General features: G+C 30.7%; 4 protein-coding genes and 1 long non-coding RNA gene across 16 annotated transcripts; 3 read left to right on the top strand and 2 right to left on the bottom strand.

The window, feature by feature from the left end:
- Window positions 1–2908: 2908 nt before the first annotated feature.
- LOC124957631 (profilin) lies at window positions 2909–14611 on the bottom strand. 5 transcript variants are annotated; one of them, XM_047514699.1, is made up of 4 exons: window positions 14364–14611; window positions 9937–10206; window positions 7740–7784; window positions 2909–6437 (listed from the first exon to the last, which is right to left on the bottom strand). In XM_047514699.1, exons 1-2 carry the CDS (start codon window positions 14472–14474, stop codon window positions 9937–9939), a joined length of 381 nt encoding a protein of 126 aa, XP_047370655.1. In that variant the 5' UTR covers window positions 14475–14611; the 3' UTR covers window positions 2909–6437; window positions 7740–7784. The 5 variants fall into 5 exon arrangements, with proteins under 5 accessions (XP_047370655.1, XP_047370657.1, XP_047370658.1 ...); XM_047514701.1 differs by having other exon boundaries at window positions 2909–6364; XM_047514702.1 differs by having other exon boundaries at window positions 2909–6364; window positions 7745–7784.
- Window positions 5897–8232, top strand: LOC124957635. Its single transcript, XR_007103691.1, has 2 exons — window positions 5897–6639; window positions 7883–8232. It is a non-coding gene; the product is annotated as an uncharacterized LOC124957635 (long non-coding RNA).
- A 593-nt stretch (window positions 14612–15204) lies between the features above and the next one.
- LOC124957625 (nucleolar protein 10) lies at window positions 15205–18416 on the top strand. 2 transcript variants are annotated; one of them, XM_047514687.1, is made up of 11 exons: window positions 15205–15427; window positions 15524–15569; window positions 15692–15867; window positions 15994–16130; window positions 16239–16451; window positions 16557–16785; window positions 16863–17282; window positions 17359–17653; window positions 17775–18015; window positions 18076–18172; window positions 18258–18416. In XM_047514687.1, exons 1-11 carry the CDS (start codon window positions 15362–15364, stop codon window positions 18357–18359), a joined length of 2022 nt encoding a protein of 673 aa, XP_047370643.1. In that variant the 5' UTR covers window positions 15205–15361; the 3' UTR covers window positions 18360–18416. The 2 variants fall into 2 exon arrangements, with proteins under 2 accessions (XP_047370643.1, XP_047370642.1); XM_047514686.1 differs by having other exon boundaries at window positions 15207–15427; window positions 15692–15906.
- Window positions 18417–18507: 91 nt separating this feature from the next.
- On the top strand, window positions 18508–21514 carry LOC124957628. Of its 2 annotated transcripts, none has more exons than XM_047514694.1 (7): window positions 18508–18639; window positions 19197–19313; window positions 19411–19652; window positions 19721–20098; window positions 20310–20355; window positions 20420–20635; window positions 20746–21514. In XM_047514694.1, exons 1-7 carry the CDS (start codon window positions 18631–18633, stop codon window positions 20983–20985), a joined length of 1248 nt encoding a protein of 415 aa, XP_047370650.1. In that variant the 5' UTR covers window positions 18508–18630; the 3' UTR covers window positions 20986–21514. The 2 variants fall into 2 exon arrangements, with proteins under 2 accessions (XP_047370650.1, XP_047370649.1); XM_047514693.1 differs by having other exon boundaries at window positions 20175–20355.
- A 319-nt stretch (window positions 21515–21833) lies between these two features.
- Window positions 21834–27009, bottom strand: LOC124947177 (DCN1-like protein 5). Of its 6 annotated transcripts, none has more exons than XM_047488973.1 (8): window positions 26856–27009; window positions 26685–26776; window positions 26244–26459; window positions 25397–25535; window positions 24943–25309; window positions 24660–24867; window positions 24417–24494; window positions 21834–22931 (listed from the first exon to the last, which is right to left on the bottom strand). In XM_047488973.1, exons 4-8 carry the CDS (start codon window positions 25522–25524, stop codon window positions 22846–22848), a joined length of 867 nt encoding a protein of 288 aa, XP_047344929.1. In that variant the 5' UTR covers window positions 25525–25535; window positions 26244–26459; window positions 26685–26776; window positions 26856–27009; the 3' UTR covers window positions 21834–22845. The 6 variants fall into 6 exon arrangements, 5 of the variants coding, with proteins under 5 accessions (XP_047344929.1, XP_047344932.1, XP_047344930.1 ...); XM_047488976.1 differs by having other exon boundaries at window positions 24382–24494; window positions 26856–27008; XR_007100335.1 differs by having other exon boundaries at window positions 22831–22931; window positions 24603–24867; window positions 26856–27008.
- Window positions 27010–27179: the final 170 nt, after the last annotated feature.

Below are 27179 nucleotides of genomic sequence, written 5' to 3'. Positions count from 1 at the left end.
TATAATATGTTGCATGGAGCGAATGTTAGATATATCGCGAATGAGTACGAATATTATTAAAGAGAGAATATCATACGGTACATTATTATTGATACAGCTGTAAGTCCATTAAGACGTTAACGCGTATTGTAACATTTATATTACCATCGGTCATCATCATCATCATCATCATCATCATCATCATCATCATCATCATCACTATTCATTTTTATCCGTATCACTATAGAGATCTATAATTATTATAGATTATTATACTAGCATTATTATTTTTTTTTATTATCATCATCATCATTATTATTATTATTATTATTATTATTATTATTATTATTAGTATTATTATTGTTACTATTATTGCTATGATCATCGATCACCATCACCATCATCACCAATGTCATTATTATTATTATTATTATTAATAGCACAATATACGATTATAAATGCTCGAGAATGCATTACACAGCCATATAGGCGCACACATTCACACAAACGTCATGGTAATGATAACGTTAATATTATCGGCATAACATTATTACAGATAAATATATGAAAAATTACGAATAAATGCATATACATATGTGTGTATGTGCTGCTTATGCACGCGCGTACGCACACGCGCATTACATATGCATATATACATGAAGGTAAATGTATATATGTATATGTAATTACATACAAGATTAGAACCGATAAAAAGAAGGAAAAGATGGCGGCGATAGGTAACCATAAAATCAGATCATATATCTATTTAATATTATTTCTAATTTGACATTATTAAAGCATTCATTTCGCACGTTGAATGAGGTTGCGAAGAGTAATGAAAGAAAGAAATAAAGATGGGCGGCGAAATCGATCGAATGCCAAAGATCGTTCGTTGTCAAGGGAAAACTTGCCGGCTTATAGGGGATACCTGAGGTTGTATGTGTGTGTGTGTGTGTGTACACACGCACGTGCGACAGATATATATAGAACTGGATATATTGCATACAACGTCTTGTATTCGAGTGCTCGATACTCCCACCTCTTATCAAACGTTTCTTACATTTCGCGTGACAAAAGAAGGAAAGTATAACGTCGAATGCATGTCAGATTTTTAAAATGGATATGTTGCATTTTTGTATTTTCAAAAAATCTTGATCGATTTTCCAGAATAGAAAAAAAGAGTACAGTAAAAACGGCCTACGAAAGTTTCGAGGAGAATTCAAACTATTTGCATATTATCGATCCATCTTTCGTTATCGAAGATCTTGGAAAATATGTTCAATTGCAATCGTCTCGTTCAAAAGAATACGTTAATTGGTTCGATTTTTTCGGCTTAAAAGAATCTTCGAATAATGTACAATGACAAGAAAAGGAGAAGGTGCGATCCAGATACGAGGCGTGCGACGAACTCTGCTTCATGGATTCCGTTAAAGCAATTAAAAGGGCGCTAGTGCTGAAAGCTAGGAACGAGAATAACTTCCCTTCTGCGATTTAACCATCATAGATTTTCAGCAGTGTTTACGTAATCGATAAAACAAGATGTACCCACGAGGAAAACTTTTTGTCCGTAGAAAGAAAAACAATGATCGATAATTCGCCGCCGTTGTCTCTTAATTTGTGCTTTTGATTTTCTATTGTTAATAAAACACAATAAAATGCAAAATCTTCTTGGACAATTTTGTCGATGCTCCAAACTGCACTGACAACTTTTAGACGAAGGAAAATCGCGAGGAGAGAACTCAATAAGTTAAGAGATATCACCGTTGGGAAAAAGGTAATTTGCTACAATTTGTTTGTGTATGTGTATACCATACTAACAATAAAACAAAACCTCTTCCGATAATTACTCACAAACAAATACGAAGATTTTCACATATACCGTACTGAATAAAACGAAATTAAATTTAATATTGGACTTATGATCTGTTTGGAGATAGATAAAAATAATTTTTGATGCATCCATATGTATGAACTATACGTGTATAGAGTCTATTCTTCGTCACAAATCAATCGATTGAAAAATAAAATAAATGCCTTTGTATATCAGACTATTTAAAGACATTGAACAGAAAACTAAACTTTCGTCGATGGAAATCTGTATTTAGAAGACATCCTCAACGATCACCATTTCCTTCGGTCTCGTAACCAGCCGTAAGGTAACTTGCTTTCTGTAAATCTACTTTAACTAATCTACTCATCAAATATGTTTCTTTAAATCTCATTTAAATCGAGTATGTTAGTCACATATTATGAAAACTAACAAATAATTATTTATATTATAGCAAAAAGCAAAAAATGTATATAGAATAATTGTTCATAAATGCAAGAGAAAGCAACTCTTTCCTTGACGCAATAATAAAACTTCTTATATAAAAAATAGTTGTTGATATTCGCGCTCAGATAAAATACGAAATTTCCTTGCCTTAAAATTTTGTGAATGATATAATCCGCTCGTTATTTTATGTACGTGCGTGTAAGTTACAGCTAATTATAAGATGTGAACGTGATGAAATTGGTCGTTGCCGTTCGTCATCATCGTTGTCTTATCGTTGTTCATTCCCACTTTTCCTCCATTTTTTCAGCATTCCATAACCCTCCAAAGGCAAGAGAATTAGGTATTACACGCTATATGTATGAATATTATTTAATGTTAAAATATGAAACAAAAAGCAGAATCTCTTTCCATGTTTCTTCTTTTCTCCAATGGCACCATTTCTCAACGATAAATCACTTGCGATCTTGATTTGAATAAGTTTGGAAAGAAAAAAGCATTATCCATGAATGTATAGATTGTCGTCAAAGAAAATTGAATAAAAAAAGAAACTAAGGAAAATATTCGAGAATAATCTTAAAAAGATTGGAGACCGATAGATACAATCTCTTTTTTTTCTTCTTTCCTTCGCCTTAATCACGTACATACGCATTGGGATACGTTTTTGTTGCCTTTTATTACAATTATTATTTCAATGTTTTATTTCTTCTTTTGTTATCAATAAAAATCGTTACATAGTAGTTTGGGCCGCTGCTTGGCGTCAGACGAATCAGACAAGCAACCAATTATAGTAATAATAGTAGCGGTAGTAGTAGTAATAGTAGTAGTAATAATTCAGTAGCAGTATCTCGTGTACGGATGCGTTTGTTTGCGTGAATGTGCGTATACGAATATCTACGTGTACGTATCCCATCTTCATTCGCGTGTCTGCACTTCGAGAACACATATCAAAAGTTTTGGATGAAGAAAAAAGGTAAACGTCGGGAATGTATCAACGTCTCTTTTCGTCTCCATCTCTCTTTACATCTCTCTTACATTCGTAATGCATTGGCCTCGAATACCTCTATCACCGGATCTTCCTACAGACGAAGAAAATCGTGAAAACGAGAAACGAATGGAACAACATTGTCGTACTCAATAGAACATCTCGATTGCCTTTAAAAGTTCAATAATATACTTATCCTGGTTTGATAAAATGGATCGCCAAGAATAAATTCTTCGTCATTAAGAGAGTATGAAACTTCCCGTAAAACGAACAATGTAGAAATTTCAATTAGTATCTACGCAAATATGTCTTTTGTTTATATTACAACGTTTGATCATTCTTTCTTCCATCTTCATAATTTTGTTCATAAATCGTATTACTTCTCACTCCTAAAATAAATTTTGATGGAGAACATAGCATCTTCTGCCATGTTGGAAAGGGAATGAAAATGAGACTTCTATCACGAACGTAAATACTTTTTCCAACCGTTTACCCCCCTTCTTTTGCATTTATCAATACACGCGTGATGTTTATACGCCCGTAGTCAATACGTGCGTCACGCATTGTGTATGTATATGTGTGTCGGTTGTGTCAGTGTTGATGTGTGTCAGTGCCTATATCAGCTTACGACTCTCACCCCGTATATAATATCACCTTCTTTCTCTTTGTATTTTTCTTTTTTCACACGAACATTGTTAAAAATCCCCTTTATATTATGACACATCCTTCGTCGTTTTATTTCTTTTACACGTAGCAATAATAAAGACAGTAAATAGCTAAAAGGATCATATCGATTCTTGGGGGACGCGACCAAGATTGCAATCAATTCGTGCCGTTTCACTCGCTGCCGCATGCATGCTCGCCCGCATTATCATCGTGTTATTATCACCATCATTATTCTCTTTATCACAATCATTATGACCAGCAAAAAAAAAAACAAATATCATCGTCCACCTCGAACTACCATACGCTCTCGATCCTCGGTTTTTATATATCGTCATCATTGTCATTCATTAGGTCTTCTTTACAATTTCCTTCCCCACAAAAAATACACACATATTTATTCATTTCGCTTCTCAAATTTTTCATTTCATTCTGATTCAGTCGCTCTTACACTCTCCCTTTTTCTCTCCCCCCTCTCCCTCCCACCCTCTCTCTAACTTTATTCTCAAAATTTTCCCGTTGTACTATATTCGTTCTCCCCCCCCTCTCTCTCATTCGTTCACACACTCGCACATCTTTCTTTCTCATTCTCCCAACCTTTCGGATCCTACGAAAGAAAAGGACTGTAAACCTAACACAATAGTTTATTATTATTTATTATCATTATTTCTTATATTTAAATTCATGCGCGTGTTCGTCCCTCTATCAGCGAAGCGCCGCGCACAAAAGTGATTAGAAAGGATAAGATTTGTTTTCCTTCCGTTCTTGTTTATGTTTGCCATCATTCGTCTCAGTTTACCGTATGTCTGTTTGTCTATTGTCTGTTCGTCGATAAGTTGGTTAGTCCACTCGATCGTTTCGTCTTCCGAACGTATACAAAAGAACTTATATTGTATCGAAACCCGATTTAGAATCTCCAACTAATCGCCATCCTCTTTTTTGCCATCTTTTTCTCTCTACTGCTGCCATTTCTCGATCTAAATACTCCGACTCTTTCATTTTCACGCTAATCATAAAAACATCCTCGCTCGATTTCTTCGATCAGGAACGATATAAGTTAACATTGTTTCTTTGAATTTGTTGTTTATTAATTAGACAATTGTATCGAAGAAAGCGAGTAAAAATGCAAGAATGCGTTACTATTTATTAATACAAAAAAGAGAAACTTTGAACGCTATAGAGAGAAAATTAGACAGAGGAAGAAAAAAAGATCGTGGTAAATGACCTATCATATTTAATATAGATAATAAAAACAAGTACGCACGTGGCTCGTGACGAACGCAAATTCAATTCTCCTCGTTTTACAAAAACGCGTCGGTTCTTTTTCTATTCCAAAAAAGCACGAGATTCTCCATACGAACAACAGATTAAAAAGCCTCCAAAAAATGTTCCTAAAAAATGTTTTATTCCTTTAGACACAAATAAGAATGAAATCTTGAAAGTGACCGAGTATTACGGATGCGTCTCGTGCCTTACACGCATACACGCATACACGCACGCACATACACAATTTAATTTATCACACCATCACCATCACAATCACGACCACCATCACCATCGTTGTCATTATCATTATCATCATCATTATAGCGTTCTTTTTGATCACGAGCCTGACGATATGTAACAACATTTCAGAAGACAGGGCTATAGCACGATTATAATCGATGTCCCTGTTTCGTATAAACGAAAGTTATACGCACTTTTCCCGAAGCCCGCATCTGTAGATCATTTTCAAATAGCGCGCGCGCATACGCAATTTATACACATGTCAATCTATATCATCATTTTATATAATCTTTATTTTCTTAACGTATATATGCGCATGTCTGTCTGTACATTCAAAGTGTATCTCCTTTCGTACGAATGTAATGTATATGTGTGTGAAATATGACTATCGTATTATAATCGTACGTGCATGTCAATGTATCTACAAAATTGTTTTTACTCTCCGTAAATAACACGCTCTATCGAGTATTGGCACGTGTTTTTTTTTTTTCTTCTGTTTTTCGATGAGCATTCGTAGACCAATTTGTGTACATATATGTATGCAGAATCTGCAATGAAGTATCATACGTGTGTGTACGCGTTACGAGTCTGTGTCTATCTAACTATCTATCTATCTATCTGTTCGTCAGTTCGTTCGTTCGTTTGTTTGTCCATTCGTCCGTCCATCTGTACGCAGGTCCGCGACTGTCTTATATGCAATTGTATCTCAATGATGCATGCAATCTCAATGATGCATACATAGGCGTCTCGAGGGGAAGTAAGTCGTATAGTAGAGGCGTAGATCGGTTATGTGGACGCGCGCGCGCCTTCCTTTCTCGGTGTCAAGTTAAGTCGAAGTGGAGAGAACGATGACTGCAGTATGGTAGTAGTTGTTGCTGCTGTTACTTCTTCGTCGTGCATCGCGCGGCAGGCTTGCGGCAGTTGCGGCACGGCTCGTGCGGCATGGCGCATTCCATTCGCTGTTCATTTAAAATAATCAATTGTATTGTTTGTTATTAATATTAGATATTTTGTGTTGGGTCCCAGAGGTTACTGAAACAAAAAATCAACAAATACGTTCACCATCAACGATTACAACTACGATGATGATCGGCAAAAGGTTTACACCGATCAAGAGCTGGAAAAAATATGTACATATACGACTCGTATGAAGATAATGAAAGTAAATAGTTAAATGCTCGTTGCGACGGTGGGATAATACTGAACGTTGATAATTTTTATTATAAAGACAACAGTAGGTATTTTATTAAAATTCATTTTTTATTCCAAATAAAAAATGAGATATAATAGTAATTATTTCTATGTTACAATCGATAAAGAAAGTTAATGACATAAATACCGAATCGCGAAGTTCGCTATATTATGAAAAAAGCTAGAACTAGAACTTCTGTCTACTATTTATCATCGAATCTCTCGACTCGTTACACTTGGTTATGGTATCGAATTCTTCCATTTATATAAAAAGAGTCATCCTTGCGTTTCTTATTAAGAGTCTCTCAGGCTATGAATATAGTAAAGCGGTGAGAAGCAAAGATAGCGGCGAGGTGAGCAGCACGGTAAAATCAAACCAATGTTTTCTAATGAGAGTGTTTATTAATGAAGCGGCGAAGAAAGTTGCTAGAAAGGCAACTATAGTAGAAGTACAGCTAGAATCAAAAACATTTGATTCTGTTAGTGGAAATAAACGAGATCGAAGGCATTCAGCTGGCCTCGGCAATCATCTAATGGATACTTTTCAATATCCTGTACAACACGAATCAGACTCAAATATAATGACAATTACTTTTTATGCTTACCATCAGTCAGTACCTCATCCAAGTTATGTATTAACATATTCAATATTAAAATCTTAATATATAAAGTAAAATTAGCTGTTAAACTATAGGCTTTTTTTATAAAATAGTGAGTAATTAATTTTTTAATTTAAATTTACTTATTGGTAATAATTAAGTGTTCTTCAATACTAACATGTTTCTGAACAAAATTGGTCTATTGAAGTATAATTTTTAAACATACCACCTCCAAAATCCAATCGATTAGATATTGCAGCTAGATAATTAAATATTTAAAAATATTGCTTAAATTTGTCAGGATATTGTCTTAATTTTAAATATAAGTGATTGTCTTTTTATTCATAAGATAGACTATTTTCTGACTCTGTTTCTTAATTGATCTGAAGCAAGGACATAATATTTAATTACAATATTTTCTGCAAGCATGAATTTGTGAAGTTTCGACATCTTAAGAAACATTGAAAAAAATAGCTCGCTATAGTATTCTGTTGCTCATTATTCTCCATTTGAGTATAAACATGCACAGCACTGTTCTACTAACCTCACAATTTTCCTTTTTCCTCGTCGCTTTACTATAATCTCATACCTAGGAATAGAACACGACTTGAGTGAGATTTGAGTAATTAAAATATACATATGTACGAACATGCATACATATATTTCGAGTTGTCGATTTTTTCACAGCACTCTGGTATTTCTTCCACAAAATAAATCATGCACATTAAAAGAGAACTGCGATAAAGTGAAAAAAGGAGACAAAAGGCAATGTGGGAATCTCGCTTCGAAGAACAAAATATTTATCATTTCTCCGAAGAGTGCGAAGGTTGTGCACACACATATGTATCGTATCTCCATAAAAGCGAATGCACAAGTATATTCGTGATTAGTCATCGCGGCGAGCTAATATCGAGCTAAAAGCAGTCAAGGAAAGTTAAGACCGTGACTCACTCCTGCTACAGCTTACGCTTATGCACCGTGGTCATTAAAAACGAAAATCGACTCCCAATTTGAAGAAATCACTTATATCTTGAAAACAATAATTGAATCAGCAAAAAAATGCTTTTAAAGAAAATAAAACATGGGTCAAACAATTTCGCGGAATGACGGTATCTCATAACGGATCGAGAGGAAATGACGATAGTCAGGATAAAAAATGAATCGATGAAATTTATATTACATCAAAATATACTTTATAAAAATATGATAAAAAGTGGTATCTATATAAACAGAGATAAGCATTTACATAAATCATAACGTATACATTATAATAATATAATTGCATACATTATAATAATATAATAATAAAAAAAGGTATAGCTATTAAATTTTTACATGAATTGACTGCTGACCGAAAGACACTACCATTATTCCTATATCCATTATATTTTTATTCTTCTCTGTATCCTTCGCACGGTCACAAACAGTAACGATACGACAGCAGTGTTCGTAATGAAAAACAGTCTCGATAGAGAGAAACAATGGCGGAGCCAGCAACTACGCGTTTCGATGCGAACAACAGAGCGAGTAAGGGAATGAGAAAGAGAGAGAGGTAGAGGGAAAAAAGAAGGGAGAGGCATTGGCCGCGGTGTTCGTCAAGTGACAAGACGATAACGATAAGAGCGTAACTGACGCGAAGAGGTACAGCAAGTGGGAAATGAACGGGGAAAAATTACGGAAAGCAAAAACGAAGAAAAAGGCCGTTTAATTCTCAATCCGTGGGAATCGTTTACGAAAGTATTATGATATTTATCAAATTACGTTTCATTATTTTTCATATAACCATTAGAATCGAGATAATCACCTACTATTTGTCTTTTTAAACGTTAAATTCATTTATAAATCGATGAAATTATTCGATGCGAATCATAAGATCACGTAGTTTTATACGATACATATTTAACACCATCCCTCTCATGAACTTGAATGACCTTGCAATAGGCCATCGAACTCCCTTTCATGTATATGTTAATAAGCGTCTAATAATGCCCAACCGCATAGGTGGGCAACTTCCCCGCCGCGGGCCACATGATTTCACCATTAATCAATCCGTTTTCGCACTATTTAACTATTCACTTAACTACCACCACTCCATGCTTAAAAACAAAAGTCAAGCAGCTCACGAGGCACAGCGGTATCAAATAGTGGGGATCGTTTTCTCTCATTTCACCGGAGCATGCAAGCAGGGGCGCGGACCGTCAATTTATCACCTATGCTTTATGATAATCTCTTTTCTTATTTTATGTCACAATTTCATTCCAACACAACTTCGTTAAACTTCGCTAAGGCAAGACGTTCTGCGTGCATTTATTCAATTCTAACACTTTTTCCTATTATAAATATCATTATGCACGTATAGGAACGTGTATATGAGACGCTGAATTAATAATACAGTACGGTTAAAATGTAGTTAATGATAATAGAAAATTTAATCGCAATGAAAATAAAAGTCGGCTTTTCATATCGGTTGAGCCCATTACGTACTGTCGATCAGTCGTCGGCAACTTAATCGACGAAAGACCAGAAACCAGATAACCAAACTCAACGACCAAACAAGTCGTCCGTGCTTTCGTGGTCACTGCAACCAAGTATGTATGTCTTCATATTTTTTCCTAAATCCAGTAATCACCGGCGACTGGTTGACAGTGCGCAACAGCCTTTCGTTTCCAATTCGTTTCCACCACGCAACGAGACACGAACTCGCTTGATTCGCAAAAGCGTAAAAAGACTTCTTTACTGACCTAATAGCCGCAGGACACGAGGTAGTCGCCGAGTTTTTCAACGACAGACGCGGCTTGCTGTGGTTGTATTGGGTCCTCGTAAAGGGAAACGACTACGGCTTGCGTCGTCTTCATGCAGTGGACGCCAACTTTTCCGAGTTTTGCCCTTATCACACGATCCGTACCCGACAAGTATATGTACCTGTTGCCAGCTAAGGTAACCCCCGACGACGTTAGAATATCTTGTTCCGCGAAGCCCTGTACCAACTTCGCAAGCTCCTCTTTGCTCACCTGAAAGACATTAAATCAAATTTTCCATAAACATGCTAGAAAAAGAATCAATTTAGAGACGACTGTTTAACTAAAAAAAACTTTAACTAAAAAAAACCTTTTTGCAATGATCTTACATACATATATAATTACTGAACGAGAAAAAAATTTTAAAGAAATTAATAAGTATAAAATTATCACACTATACCTCTTACGCCTATGCTATGATCAGATTCAATTGTTACCCACTGAAGATCATGCACACATATCTAATATATTTATATCGATAAAATCCATCGAAATACGACCATTTACATAAGTTTTATACGAAATTATAAAGAAATTATAAATATTTGAATTTTCAATATTTAGATATTTATTTCGATATCTACATAAAAATATATAGATGAAAGATATAAAAATGCCAATAAATATCATTATATGGAAGCAACGTAGGTCCCATGATTCTAATTACGGTCCTGAAGACTATGATTCATACAGCATTTTGCCATCAATTCTTTTTGCTTCATACTCTACGCGCCACCGATTCACAAAATATCGGGGAAAAACAAAATTTTCACAAATATATAAGATCAGTAAAAAAGATATGTTTTTTTTATAAATCGCAGTCGTACTAAGCGACCTAATACTGTATAATATTTATGAAAAGATGTTAAAAGTGAGATTAGAACATAAAATATGCTATCCTACACGCCCATGGATTAATACATAATTATTGGCACATAAATTAATTCTTAAATTTTATATCAGTATTTCGTTATTTTATCTGAACTATTTAATTATCTATTTATCATTAAATATCATTAAGACTATTAATTTTGTAATATGATCATAATTTTATGTTCGATGTGTCTTTATGAAGAAAAAATGATTCATTTAAATTTTTGAACAGATAATTATGTATCAACTCAATATATGTAGCGTATCAACCCTATAGCTACCATTTTAATTATTATTTAAGTTTTGTTATAATAAATGCAAAATAATCGATGATCTCACTGAGGTACCCACAAAATAGCAATTTTAAATACAGCACTGAGAGGTTGCTGCTCGACCAGTATCGCCATTTTGACATTTGTAACCTGAAAGTGTGATCGTAAAGCAACTGTTGGCGACCTTTATTTCAAAGTTTCACCAACTGAACCTTCCATCGTACTATGAAATACCGACTTGAAAGTATTATACACATTCAAAAAACAAAACAACAACTTTTCTGTTTTTAGTGAAATAAATTTTCTTGTTATATTATAAAGCTTGACTTTAGAATACACAAAAATTACATGCATATCTATCTCGTATAAATGCTTTATTTTGATCATATTAAAATTTTAAACGTCTTAGTAAAAATTTTAAACAATTATTATCTTCCAAGTATGCATGAATTTAGAACATTCTTCTTTGGAATGCTTTACATAAGCTAATTGTACGATTGAAACAAATGTTTATTTTTCTTTCGGCCAAATATATCTTCTTCATCAGACTTTTTCTTATTTATTGCTGAGAAAGAATTAATTTAATGTTTCTATCTATCGTCTAAATTACGTTTGTACTCATTACATATAAAATAATCTTAATTTAGCAGTATTTTTTATATTTTACATGAACCTTGTATTAACAAACAAAATCATAACAAACTAAACCCAAATCTAACTCACACTTATAACAAACGTCGATAAACTTAACCTAAAAATAAAATGTGTACATATGTAAAGTGAATCATCTAACATCTATATCTGAAAAATTTTTTCGTTTTGAAGACCTCCCCTCAAAAAATACTATGCAAGAACAGTTGTATATTCAGCTATACTTTAATGTTTATAAAATAATTTATAAAGTTAACTATCTGAGATTAAATTCGAAAATTATGTAATATTAGCAATTAATTGAGACTGGAATAATGACAAACGTTAATAAAGCATTTAGCGAAGCTTTTATGTCGCGTTGCGATGTATAGTAATGGTAGTAGTAAATAGTGGATCGGTTACGAATAGAGAAAATAGAACCGGTTCCTGATACTCGCCACAATATCTGTGAATAGTGTGTCTGTGATAGCTCGATAGCTTACTATTCACAAACCTGTTGTCTCAAGTGCTCAAGTATTAAACGGTCGCTCATCGTTGTCATATCACAGACCTATCGCACTATGAACAAGAACATGCACGCTATCAATGTTGTCTAACCATTACGAATGCCTCAGAATCCATCGCTGCAACAAAAACTGAAAAATAATATTCGGCAAATAGTAACAATAAAAAAGAGAAAAAAAAATGATATAATATACGACAAATATTTAATGAAACAAAATAAAATAAAAAGTTAAGTGTCTCCAAACTACATGATGAAAGATTATAAAATAACAAGAAAACGACTCGCAATACATTTTTATGGACAAATTATATATATAATATGTATATGAAAATTATCGCATAACAATTTTTACATTGAATTTATTATAATTAAAATGAAACGAAAGTCCATATGTCTAACAGTTATAATAACAAGGAAACAAAATTAAAAAGAATAATATATTAAAATGAAACTGATTGTATGGAAATACTAATAAAAACTTGCATAAAAAGATTTTAGCAAGAAATAAATGAATTTTTATGTGATATCAATCATGAGAACGCCCAGTATATATATTCCTCTCGCAATATTCATACGTTCCTGGACCTCTTTTGCCTTCACCTCGATATTCATTTACCGACAGGATATATGAAAGCTTTTGGAACAGAGCGTGGAGGGCGCTCCGATCATTCAGAGATTTTGCTCGAGTGGACCGTCATCGAATAATCGAGAGAACGAATATCTTCTTTTCACGAATGAGAGTCAAAACCATTCATTACTTATATGCATGTATGTGTCCTATTTACTATAATTCTACGGTTAATGTCAAATAAAATTCATAAACAAACAAAAGTTTATAAAGGGTTATTTCTGGTAAAAGCTCTTTTGGACTGAATTAATGATCCTAAAAATACTTAAACTAATTCTAAAAGTCCTTAAAACTAATAAATAGAATTTGGACTATTCTGTTCTGGATCAAACTACCAGAATTATCATCGATAAATCTTCCATACATTTATCCTCGTATTCTTGTTTGATGGATATTTTGGCATAAATAGTCTTAGTATTAAAATTAAAACAATATCCATTAAATGCTACAATTTGAACATTCTTATAATCAAGTGCGCATCAAATTTTTTTGAAAAATAATAGTTTGAAAAAACTATGACAATAAGTAGAAAAAGGAACGACGATGTGCGCATAAGAGAAGTGGCCATATTTTAAGCATCGGCAAAACCGTTGCGATGGTTCTAACGTTCAAAAGTTTTCTGTTCCTAGTGGCGGTCCGCCACACCCTCTTTCACTGACGAATCGGATGAAAGAAATATTTCTGTATGGCCTACCAACACCAGCGATTGATCATGGTTTGCAATTTTTCGAAAGAGATATTATCATTTTTGAAAAATCCATCCGGTGTACGACTCAAGGCGAAACGATCTCAACATCAAAACGATCGAACATCTGTTCACGCCGTAACGCCTCTTGGCGTTCTTCGCCTTGTTCTCGTCATCCTTCTCTTTCGTCGAGTATTTCGACCGTGCATCGTCTCGAAAAACATGTCCGCCGGTCGCACGGCTGCCACGAGAGCCCGGCCGGCGAGCAAGGAGGGTGCGCGCGCGCGCACACCCATGTACAAATGAGCTATCTAGGAACAATGCGCTGCGATACGGACTCGAATCAATCTTATCCGAAAAAATATGTTGCCTCGAAGATAATAGCAATTTCTGAGAAACGAAAAAGAAAGAAAAAAAAATCGACAAATTATACTTTTCACGTACACGCCAAGCGTAAAGATATGAGGTAAAAATCCTTGCGTTTTATACTTTTTTTTTGACGAAAAGAATTTTATCTTGAAAAAAAGAAAACTTTATTCTCCCTTTCGATCGATTACATTTCGCATGAATGTGTTCTCTCTTCTTGTTTTCACTCAAGATGCATAATTTTAGTCTCTCTTTTCTTTATCGTTAAGCTGTTCATACGAAGAAACACTTAGATTCAGCATTTCGCAAATCTCTCTCTTCTACCTACCTACCTACGTACCTTTCCCCTCCCCCCCCCTCCACCCGTTTCTTTATGTCTCTGTTACTCACTTCGAAGCCTTCGGACTTTGCCCACAGGTTGCCATCATGTCCAGCGATAGCAGCTTTGGTAACGCACCTCGATGCGAGCAGCTGCTTATCAACATAATCCTGCCAGCTCATTTTTGAACACAGAAGGAAAAAGGGACGAGCAAACCGTTCGCACTATCGACACAAGAGACACGATCCGTCAACCGACCGACTCGTCTCACGACTACCGATATCTGCTCAACGCCGCTCGCACTTACCCCCGTCTTCCCTCTCACTTACCCTTCTCTCCGGAACGTACACCACCCCCTCCTCCTTCACTTTACCAGTACCGTTGACCGATGACGACGAATCGACGATCAGGTTGACCAACTTTCAATTCATTTCGAAACACCCCTATGGCGTTCATCCGATAGGAGGAGAATGTTTAGGACGAAATCGCATAATTACCTTATAAATGCGAATGTATCGTCATTTTTTAGTTCAATTCCCTAGTTAAACAAAATTATATATAGATTATATGGTTTTTAGTAAGATCTGTGTGGTAAATAATCTAAATATAAAACTCTTGCATATATATATACAACTATGCAGATATGTTGAAGAATATTATTAATATTTTGTTAGATAATGCCAAATAAAAAAATTCAAATTTCATTTAAAAAGTTTTAATAGAAAAAATTTTTAATTCATAGAAAATAAAATGGCACCAATTGATACGATTGATTAAACTCATCGAAAATGATCAACTTTTAGGTTCTTCCACGTGATTGGTTGAAACAAAATAAATCAAATAATTTAAAAATATATAGTTTGGAACATATACATCTATATATATGTATCTCAAGAAAAGGATTTGCAGCATTGTGGCAACCCTGGCAACTAGATAATACTAAAATAGTATATACATTTTTATACATGTGCTCCATCACATATGAAACATTACAAACAAATATATTGTAGACTAGTATATTTTAAAATATAAGTAAATTATTGTAATTCATAAATAAATTATAGGCAAGATGCAAGCTTCTTGTCCGAATAATGTGAAAATTTATAACTTGAGTGTGGGCAAGTCTCTACCCGAGGTAAGGCTAATCTCCTATTCTTCAAAAACATTCTTGAAATTATATCTAAACGTTCGTACTACGAATATATATTTTATATCTTTCTGTTAATTACAGTGGTTATCCGAAAGAAAAAAACGAAATCTAATAAAGAAAAATGTTGGTAAGTGATAAACTTTCTATTGGGCTTTATAATATATATTCAAATATTATAAAATATGTAAATATTATACTTTTATCTATGCATATATGTATTATACATTAGTCTTACCAATATTTTTGTAGATATAAGACGTCGTATAGAACTTATACAAGACTTTGATATGCCTGAAGTTAGTACATCCATTAAGCTTTCAAAGGATGGACAGTATATTTTAGCAACTGGAATTTATAAGCCACGTGTCAAGTGCTTTGATGTTAACAATTTATCATTAAAGTTTGAAAGATGTTTTGACTCTGAGGTAATCACGTTTGAAGTACTATCAAATGATTATAGCAAGGTAAGTATATAAATAACATAAGATGACAAGGAATAAATAAGAAGCTTTTTCAAATGGATTATTTATACACAATTTCTTATTTTTTAGATTGTATTTTTACAATGTGATAGGAACATTGAATTTCATGCTGCTCATGGCAAATATCATAGACTCAGAATACCTCGATTTGGTAGGGATTTAAAGTACCATTATCCATCTTGTGATCTTTTTGTTGTAGGTGTTAGGTTGGTTTTAAATATATACTATGTTTAATTATTGTTTTCTTTTTTTTTTCTAAAGAACTATTTCAAAAACAATATAAGAAATTGAAAAATTATTTACTTGTGTTTTAGTAATGAAATCTACAGAATAAATTTAGAAAGAGGACAATTTTTACAATCGTTTGAATCGGAGGCATCTGCATTAAACAAGTGTGAAATAAATCCATTGCATCACTTACTTGTAGTTGGAACACAGGATGGAAAAATAGAAGCATGGGATCCACGAACAAAAAATAGAGTGGGTGTATTGGATTGTGCATTGCATTATGTACTTCAGAATGATAGGTAAAATATAATTGTTATAATTTATAATTAAAATAATAAGAAAACATTACTAAAACGTTACATTATTAAAAATATAGATTAATTTAAAGTCGTATTACTTTATAGATTGAATGCAGTTCCTTCCATTACTGCTCTGAAATTTCAAGGTGGCTTAACCTTAGGTGTAGGTACATCTAATGGAAAAGTCTTATTATATGATGTTAGGTCATCTAAACCATTTTTATCCAAAGATCATGGATATGGTTTACCTATTAAAAGTATTGAATTCCATGAAAAAATAGATGTTATTTATTCTATGGATAGTTCTATTATAAAGATATGGGAAAAAGAAAATGTATGTAATATTTTAACAATAATATGTTCAATGTAATATTCTTATTTGCTTTATTTCATAAAATAATATTTTTTTAGGGAAAATTATATACATCCATAGAAGCGGAAAACTATTTTAATGATTTATGTGTCATACCAAATAGTGGAATGGTTTTAATAGCAAATGAAAATAATAAAATGCAAACATACTATATTCCTAGTCTTGGGCCAGCACCTTATTGGTGTAGTTTTCTAGACAATCTTACAGAAGAATTAGAAGAATTAAATTATGATATTATTTATGATGATTATAAGTTTATTACTGAAAAAGAATTAGATGAATTAGGCCTTTCTCATCTAAAAGGCACTAATTTACTTCGAGCCTATATGCATGGTTACTTTATAGATATTCGTTTGTACAGAAAAGCTAGAAATGTAATTAAACCATTCGAATTTGAAGAATATAAGAAAAAGAAGATACGTCAAAAGATACTAGAGACATGTGGTAGTAGAATACAAGTATGTATATTTATCTTATCTAAAAATTATTATTATGTTTTATGAAATACAATTTATTTTACTTAAATTTTTGTAGGTTCAACAATTGCCTAGTGTCAACAAAGAGCTGGCTTTAAAATTAATGGAGAATGAAATGAATAAAAATTTTAAAAAGAAGAAGAGAATTACATCTAATATTTTGAAAGATGAACGTTTCAAAGCATTATTTAATAATCCAGATTTTCAAGTTGATAAAAATTCTGAAGAATATGCATTATTAAATCCTGTTATCTCACAACTTGAGAAAAGCAAAGTAAAAAAAATGAAAGCTATAGTAGAACAGCAAGAGCAATTGAAAAGCGAAGATTATTTGTATAACATTGAAAATGAAGGTAAAATATATTAATAATTATATTATACAGTAATAATTGTTAGTCAAAATTGTTTATAATCTCAATGATGACATTGCTTATAATCTCATAATTAACATAATGTATTTCATTCTACCTATAGATAGAAATTCTAGTTCAGATGAGAGCTTCATACACGAAGATAGTTCAGATGATGAAAAGACATGGGTGAAAGATATACGGAAGCAATATCGATTAATAAAGAAAAATCGACAAAAAGAAGAAGAAAACAATGAAAAGTCAAATAACGATATGAAAATACTAAATAATCAACCAAATCTTTATGAAATTAAGGAAGATGTAGAATTTAAAGAAGCAAAACCTGTTGCGAGTAAACGAAATAAGTAAGTAATATATATTTAGATCATTGAACATATTTTGTTATATGTAAATATGTTTTTCAGATTCACTTTAGGAAAAAGATTACAAAACGAACAAATGCATAATTTGAATGTATCTGGATCACGTGGTAGTAGAAAAATGACATTTATTATTGGAAAAGTATGTTTAATTACTATTATTATTACTTTACTATAAAATATAAATATAAAATAAAAATTGAATTTGTGTTTATTATATTTTGTAGAGAAAACGAGATACGAATTCAAAACAAACAGTAAAAAAATACAGAAAAGAATATAAGGATCTTCTACGACCAGCTGGAAATATTCACAAAATAAAACATTAACATTGATTTATGTATAATTAGCTTAAATAAAAATAAAATAGTTTTTTATTCATTGTTTCCCCTGGTACAGTGATCATTTTCTACACTAGAAAGAATTCATGATACCACAAGTAAAATAATTTGTTTAAACGTGATTTATATAGATATCTCTCATGAAAGGTGAAGAGTCATCTCAAAATAGTGATATAATTAAATTCATGTTAGGGTGAACCTATTTATACAAATGTTTTCTTTCCAAGTTCAAAAGCTTTGTACTTCTTGATCAAGAAAAATGGTAATGGTAAGTTCTATAATAATTTATATTATAAATAATTTTTTGTAATTTATATTTAATATATTAAAGAGCTCATAAATGTAAGTAAAGAGTATTTTTATTGCAATATTAATTTAAACAAAAATGAACTTACTAAAAATTCATTAAACACGTATAAAAATGTTATAAAGGTATTGTAGTATATTAACTACTGTTATATGACATCTCATATACACAAAAAATATTTGTTTTGATGTAATCTAAACACAAAATTGATCCTCTTCACACTATTTGTTTTGATTTACATATCCTGAATTAAAGAGATACTCTCTCTTAATTATTAAAAGTATACTTAATTTTGTATCTATTAACTTCTAAAATTCATGGCTATGAAAAAAATATATATTGTCGATAAGGTAACATCAATAATTTTTTATAATTCTATGCATTAATTATTTTTCATTATTACATATTTCTTGTACTTCCAATAAATTACAATTTTTTAATAATTTATGTATCTCTTTTATTACTACTTTATTATAGTTAATAAGAAATTGAAATTATTTTGTGCTTTTATATTTTAGACAGATTCCAATAATGAATCAAAAAATGGAAAAGACTTGCCTCATCAAAATCATGAAGAAACAATACATATATCTACACCTTCTATTTTATCAGAATTGCAGATACATAGTACTGAAGTGAGATATATTTTTTGATTTGTCTAATAAGTAACTTAATATTTTATTTGTTCTTAATAAAATATCACATTTTATAAAAATTATATGTAAATAATAGGTAGGAGAAATTGCAGAAATGCCAAATTATGAACATTTGAATACATCAGCGGTTTTACATTATTGTAAACATAAGATATTAAGGCCTTATCTAAGATTATTAGGTGTTATGGGATTAAGGCCAACAAGCAGTGATGAAATTGATCACTTTTCACGTTATTGTATTTTAGCTAATTTTCATACTTTTCAAGTTGCTGTATTTATGTGCATCGGATATATTTTACAATATATGGCATGTTTCAGGTAAATGATACGCTAATATTTTTTTATTCTTAAATTAATAACTGATCTGCATTCTTAATCGTTTATAGGAGAGATAGAGGATTTTGTTATAAACTATTACCACTGGAATTACAAATTGTACCAAATGTTAGTAAAGTACCTATGCATGAAACAGTTTGCTTTGGAAATGTTATATTCAGTCATATAATTCCTAGTTTACTTCATTTAATTGCATACTTATATACTGTATATCTATTTCGTATTAAAGAACACGAGCAATTACAAAATCTAATGGAACGGGCATTTCTCTTATCTTCTAATCCAATTCATAGAGGAAATCAAAAAAGACTCGTACGAATATTGTGGTTTTTCATAGCTTTAAGTGTAGTATGGATGATAATAGCATTAATTACAGTAAACATAATGATGGCACAAGGAGTTATTTTTTTTCAATGGCTGGAACATAGGTACTTTTATTAATACATATCTAATGCATAATTTATATGGGAAAATAAATTTATTATATAAAATATTTTTCTATAGTCCATATCAAGTTAAGATTCTTTTAAAAATACTTTTAATTATATGCACACTATGGCATGACATGGTGCAAGGAACAATCATAACAAGTTATTGTCTACAAGGCCAGCTTTTAATTGCACATCTTTATTTTCTTAGAGGAAAGTTACTTCAACATACACTACCTCCAATAGATTGGATGAAGGTATGTAAATTTTATAGTAAAAAAAATTGTTTTGTTTAATATAAAAAATATTTATGAAATGTAGGAAATAAGTGAATTTAAAAAATTATTGAAATATTTTAACAATGATTTGGGACCTGCTGTTTCCATTTATACGGTTATAAATCTATCATGGGCAACTGCTGGAACTATTTGGCTATTGCAATACAATGATGATGAAACAGAAAATAATTCAGTCACATGCATTAGTATAATAAATGTAGTATTATGGATATTGATATCGATAGTTCCATTTATCCAGGTAATACAAAAATTAAAAGATTTTGCAAAATAATTTTCACTTTTGTGTGAATAATATAAATTTTCGCTTATTAATATTTTAATATTTATATTATTCTTTAACTTCAATAGGCAGCTAGATTAACTACTGCTTGTTCTATGATACAAAGTATTGGTCATGAAGTACGTATCCGACCATTTGTTTATGAAAGTACACCAGGAGAAGATTTGGACACTATACTTTTATATACATCCTCATTAAAAATGTGCGCTAGATTGTTTAGAATACCAGTGACAGGTAGGTATTTGTGCCTGCTTTTAACTGTTGCTAGTATTACTATACTTACATTAGGTCAATGTCAAATCTTATAATATCATTTTTTAAATAAATTAATCTTCATTATATTTCTTATTAATTTGATACTTATTTATTCATATACGTTTTAAATGTAACATCAAAATCAATAAGAAATAAAAATAACATAAATAGTTATTTGTCATTGTCAATATTGCTACAAATTAATGTTTCACATTTAATTATTTATATAGTTAATACTTCTATTAATTTTAAGATCATGTTATTGTGATGTTCTTTTGAAAAGGATTTAATGTTCGTAATTTTTCTTTTTATATCTCTTTTATTTTTTGTCAATACTAAGATAAGAGATTAATTTTATTGGAATGGTATACTGTAGTTCGTAAATTGTTGTAAAAAGTAATTTATTCATTCTGCATCATAATTACATTTCATTTTTTAAATGGCAATAATATTTTAGCAGCTTATAATGACTTTTGTTATCTATGAATATTTTTTTCAATGTATATGTCTACACATAATTATTAAATTTCTATCATTAATTTAAAGTTATTCTTAATTTAAAAAATATAAGCAAGATTTTAGCTGTGTTATAATATTATGTAATATTATTTTTGTTATATAAATCATTTTTGTATATATATGTCTATGTATGTGCGCAATAAAAGTACACATATATTGAAAGAAATATAAAAATATGTATGATAAGAAATTCAATTTAATTATTCAACAAATTTTATAATAGTGTTAATTATATGATATTGGTATCTATGATAAATTTGATTTATTAAATATTAGTCTGAATGTGGATTGCATCCAAAAATTTCACTAATCGAACCAAAGCAATTATTTGTTTATTAATCAAATATTTTGACACAGTTGATTAAATAATAATCATATATAATCATCGATGAAAATCACAAAATTTATATTATTGAATTTTAAAATTGATGATTACAGTATTATATATCATAAGTAATATCCAATAATACTATATTAAATATTAAAATAATGAAATCCATAATAGAATAATCAGTGCAGGTGTTAACATTCATATTCAAAAAATGATCCAAAGAATCGGAATTCAATTGCCTTTAATAAATATGATATTTTAATAAGAGCTCATTATACTAATTTACATTTATATAGATAGCATCCACAGAAACTAATTAGTTAATAGCACATTCTATTGATACTTTGTGGTACTGCCTTTTGAATACTAATTGCTGTAATTGCACTAGTATCGGGCAAAATTTTTTAATTGATTTCTGAACCTACTTGATAATGTTAATACATTTATTAAATGTGCCTAACTGTATTATACATATTTAAATTCAAAAACTGTTGCGGATAATGTATAGGTTTAGCTGCATAATTTATAAAATAAAATATTGGTATGGATTCTATATTTATAGACAGAAATATTAAAAATGTATAGACAAATTACTTCTACTTATTTGTTTATATGAATTCATGCAGTTGCACATATTATATTCAGGAAATAAAATATTTACAATGATATTAAGTCAATGTTGAAACAACCAATTAGTGTTGCTTTTTAAATTATTATGTTCGATTATCCCTTATGAATTGCACAAATAATTTTTATATTAAAATAATTTTATTTTGAAGCGCAAAAATTTCTGCTATGAACTCTCGATAAACTGCGAATGACGGTAAGCAATCGAAATAAATTTATGAAGATTTGTTAAACGGTCTCCATAAGATCTGTTGCAAAAGAAAATTATAGAATGAGCTACTTACAATGCACTAATATTGTTTAATAAAAAAATAGTACAGCATGAATGATAGTAAATAAAATGCCGTGAGTTATAACTTAACGAAAATTTCATTATTAACAAATATCGTGACGGAAATGAGTTGTTTACTTTAGTGGACTATTTTAATAGAATGTTTCAGCTACCCCTTGCTTCTGTCGATGATGCATCCTCACCTCTCTGCATTTTTAACCATTCAACAAATTCATCAAGCATTACAGGCCCTAAAACAAAATATCCACGTAAATTCAATATATAAATTTTTTGAAGAAAAAAAATTCTAAATATAATAAAAATATCTATAAATAAATATGTGATCACACACAAACACACACTCTTGTTTTTCTTTATTTACTCTTCTTTAGGCAAAAGAATACAATAACATCACTTACACGCTCCATCTAAATCATAATTAGATAAGTTATGATTGATTGTACAAGAAAATTCTAAAATGTTACACCATTGATCTTTGTTGATTACTTTGTACGTAGATAGATCTAGGAACTGAGCGAACTTTGTAAACAAAGGCCAATGCTTTCCCCAAAGTAATTGTAGTATTACTCTAGCAGTTTCCATATCCATACTACGTTGATCTTTATCCTAAAGTATATGAATCAAAACAGGATATCATAATATTTTCTTTTTTCTTTTTACAAATTTCACAGTCATTTATTCTCTCTCCCTCTCTCTCTCTCTCTCTCTCTCTCTCTCTCTCTCTCTCTCTCTCTCTCTCTCTCTCTCTCTCTCTCTCTCTCTCTCTCTCTCTCTCTCTCTCTCTTTCTAAATACCACTGTCCATAATAAAATAATCAAATTAAGTGCAGGTGTTAACATTCATATTCAAAAAATGATCCAAAGAATCGGAATTCAATTGCCTTTAATAAATATGATATTTTAATAAGAGCTCATTATACTAATTTACATTTATATAGGTAGCATCCGCAGGAACTACTTAGTTAATAGCACATTGTATTGACACTTTGTGGTACTGCCTTTTGAATACTAATTGCTGTAATTGCACTAGTATCGGGCAAAATTTTTTAATTGATTTCTGAACCTACTTGATAATGTTAATACATTTATTAAATGTGCCTAACTGTATTATACATATTTAAATTCAAAAACTGTTGCGGATAATGTATAGGTTTAGCTGCATAATTTATAAAATAAAATATTGGTATGGATTCTATATTTATAGACAGAAATATTAAAAATGTATAGACAAATTACTTCTACTTATTTGTTTATATGAATTCATGCAGTTGCACATATTATATTCAGGAAATAAAATATTTACAATGATATTAAGTCAATGCTGAAACAGCCAATTAGTGTTGCTTTTTAGATTATTAATATGTTCGATTATCCCTTATGAATTGCACAAATAATTTTTATATTAAAATAATTTTATTTTGAAGCGCAAAAATTTCTGCTATGAACTCTCGATAAACTGCGAATGACGGTAAGCAATCGAAATAAATTTATGAAGATTTGTTAAACAGTCTCCATAAGATCTGTTGCAAAAGAAAATTATAGAATGAGCTACTTACAATGCACTAATATTGTTTAATAAAAAAATAGTACACCACGAATGATGGTAATTAAAATGCCGTGAGTTATAACTTAACGAAAATTTCATTATTAACAAATATCGTGACGGAGATGAGTTGTTTACTTTAGTGGACTATTTTAATAGAATGTTTCAGCTACCCCTTGCTTCTGTCGATGATGCATCCTCACCTCTCTGCATTTTTAACCATTCAACAAATTCATCAAGCATTACAGGCCCTAAAACAAAATGTCCATGTAAATTCAACATATAAATTTTTTGAAGAAAAAGATTCTAAATATAACAAGAATATCTATAAATAAATGTGATCACACACAAACACACACTCTTGTTTTTCTTTATTTACTCTTCTTTAGGCAAAAGAATACAATAACATCACTTACACGCTCCATCTAAATCATAATTAGATAAGTCATGATTGATTGTACGAGAAAATTCTAAAATGTTACACCATTGATCTTTGTTGATTACTTTGTACTTAGATTGATCTAGGAACTGAGCGAACTGTGTAAACAAAGGCCAATGCTTTCCCAAAAGTAACTGTAGCATTACTCTAGCAGTTTCCATATCCATACTACGTTGATCTTTATCCTAAAGTATATGAATCAAAACAGGATATCATAACATTTTCTTTTTTCTTTTTACAAATTTCACAGTCATACATACCCTAGCAAAATCATAGGCATATCTATAAATTCCTTTAAAAACGTGAGGATCATTTAATTGGTTCCTGAGGTACTCAAGCTTTTGTTGTATTTTATATATGGAATCACATTGTAATTCCGAAAGACCTTTTAACCATTCGCTCAAAGTGAAAAACCCCATTTGACGAGCATTCATTTTATAGGCGAGAACTAGCATCACTACATTTTCAGGTTCAACTCCAATGTCTTCACAGAACTTCTCCATTCCTTCAGGGCCAAGAGTATCTGAATCATCTGGTGTTGTATATTCTCTAAACCAAGTTATACATCGTTTCTGAGAAAATGATGATGCGCTGGAGACATCTTCTGTTTTTGTGTACCGCCTTGCTCTAAAATAATAAAAAAATGAAAAATTATTCCATCATAGAACATTCCATTTAAAGCAATTATTAATACGTAATGTAATCATCTTATACCCAGACGTATGGCGCAATCGTTTTGATGGATGTCTTGGTAAACCCTCTTCATGGGCACTAGGTGACATATCAATTGATGTGTGATGGTGATTTGTGCTAGAGGGCGCTCTACGCTTGCTGCGTGGCATCCCTCTCTTCGCTAAAATTAAAATTTATTTTCAATGTCATCACATATAATGCATTTCAAAATAAATATTCAATAATAAAATTTGTAAAACACATATTATCATTCATATAGAAAGAAACAAATCAATACTATGCTTAATTTTTTTTATTGAAGTATGCATACATACGTATTGAATTTAAAAAATATCACTATAAAAGTTTATTAATTTTTTTATAACATAAGTACTTAGAACAATTTTATTAAATAATTTAATAAACATACAACATTAAAAACAATAAAAAAAAAAACATGAATAAGATTAACAAATTGTCTAACAGAAATTTTTTGATGCTATATACCTACACTACGAGTCTCAATAATAATTTGTAATACTTTGAAATTATTCTATTCTATTTAATAATATTAACTTTAGAAAAAATACATTTAACACATTAATATAAATATTAGAAGAAAATATTAGTGATTGTTGCATTATAAAATACAAAATATTATTAGTATTTAATATCACAACAAATCACTTAAATATTTCTCAATCGATCTAATTCTTTTTATTAATCTAAAAATAAAGTATAAAGTATTAAATCAGTATTTAAATAAATTCTTTGTACTCTCATATTAAACACAAAATTTATAATAATGACAATACTCATAAAATTAAGTTACTCATGATATTATTTTATTAATATTAATCTTTTCATTATAAATAATAAAATTTCTTACCACGCAGCAGATATAGATGTTATTGAGCAAATTAAACCGACTGGATTAACTGCTAACGTAACTGCTTTATAATGATTAAACTGACATATTCTTTTTCTGGTATAAGAGAGAAAGTGAGGTTAGGTGCACCAAATAATTTTAACACCACGTAGTTTTTGAATCCTGCTGTACTACTTTCAAGCAATTTGCACAACATGTGACGTAGCAGGCAAATACCTAAGATATGATAATACAATGTATTTAAAGATTTCTCCTTCAAAATCAAGTATTTAATATGTACGAATAATGAGTACTATAATCGAGATTTATAAATCACATATATTTGAAATTGTCAAGTCAAATAAATGTTAAATCTTCAAAAAAATACGGTATAGCATTATCAGACAAATTTATGTAAAATATATATAGAAATGTACAAAGAATTGAAGTGACCCTCCCTACCTTGTCTGACGAACCACTAGAGCAATCGTAAAAGAAAAGTATTTCTCATCCAAAATTCAACATTAAAAATAAGGCTGCCGTTCAAGTTCGGTCTGTAGAAATAATATTAATCATAGTGACGACGACAACAGATAGCGTGTTATTTGATTAATTTTGGACATAAATTACTACCTAAACGCTGCACAGTTAAAATCTCCTTGCAAATTCCGTTTTATTTCATTTTATTGCCGTTTCAAGACAGCAAGCATGCCTTTTTCGCAGAGATGCCAAACTTAGAAAGCAATTGGGTCCAGTGACGACAACCATCAGGAAAAAAGTCCATTGATATTTCGAGTATTACTCTTTATCGATACTGTCGATATCATCGTTACCGAAAATTTTACACATAAACATTTTCTCCATATCATGTATATAGTATTTATCGTTATATATTGTTATTAACAAAAATTCTCTATAAGTTGCACCAAATTGAACCACAAAGAAAAATTTTTATTT

The sequence above is a fragment of the Vespa velutina genome, chromosome 2 (genome assembly GCF_912470025.1).
Source record: "Vespa velutina chromosome 2, iVesVel2.1, whole genome shotgun sequence".
In the NCBI taxonomy this organism is placed as follows: domain Eukaryota; kingdom Metazoa; phylum Arthropoda; class Insecta; order Hymenoptera; family Vespidae; genus Vespa; species Vespa velutina.
The sequence above is the reverse complement of the archived record's forward strand: the minus strand, read 5'-3'. Positions and strand labels throughout refer to the sequence as shown.

Excerpts from the sequence above, each read along its gene's own strand:
- LOC124947177 (XM_047488973.1), bottom strand. The coding sequence starts at position 25,524 with ATGCCACGCAGCAAGCGTAGAGCGCCCTCTAGCACAAATCACCATCAC. Across the intron at positions 25,310-25,396 it reads CGATTGCGCCATACGTCTGG|AGCAAGGCGGTACACAAAAA; the intron begins GTATAAGATGAT and ends TTATTATTTTAG. Across the intron at positions 24,868-24,942 it reads ATGCCTATGATTTTGCTAGG|GATAAAGATCAACGTAGTAT; the intron begins GTATGTATGACT and ends CATATACTTTAG.
- LOC124957631 (XM_047514699.1), bottom strand. The coding sequence starts at position 14,474 with ATGAGCTGGCAGGATTATGTTGATAAGCAGCTGCTCGCATCGAGGTGC. Across the intron at positions 10,207-14,363 it reads CAAAGTCCGAAGGCTTCGAA|GTGAGCAAAGAGGAGCTTGC; the intron begins GTGAGTAACAGA and ends AATGTCTTTCAG.
- LOC124957625 (XM_047514686.1), top strand. The coding sequence starts at position 15,362 with ATGCAAGCTTCTTGTCCGAATAATGTGAAAATTTATAACTTGAGTGTG. Across the intron at positions 15,570-15,691 it reads TCTAATAAAGAAAAATGTTG|ATATAAGACGTCGTATAGAA; the intron begins GTAAGTGATAAA and ends ATATTTTTGTAG. Across the intron at positions 18,173-18,257 it reads TGACATTTATTATTGGAAAA|AGAAAACGAGATACGAATTC; the intron begins GTATGTTTAATT and ends TATATTTTGTAG.
- LOC124957628 (XM_047514693.1), top strand. Across the intron at positions 20,099-20,174 it reads TTTCAATGGCTGGAACATAG|TCCATATCAAGTTAAGATTC; the intron begins GTACTTTTATTA and ends ATTTTTCTATAG. Across the intron at positions 20,636-20,745 it reads CGATAGTTCCATTTATCCAG|GCAGCTAGATTAACTACTGC; the intron begins GTAATACAAAAA and ends TAACTTCAATAG.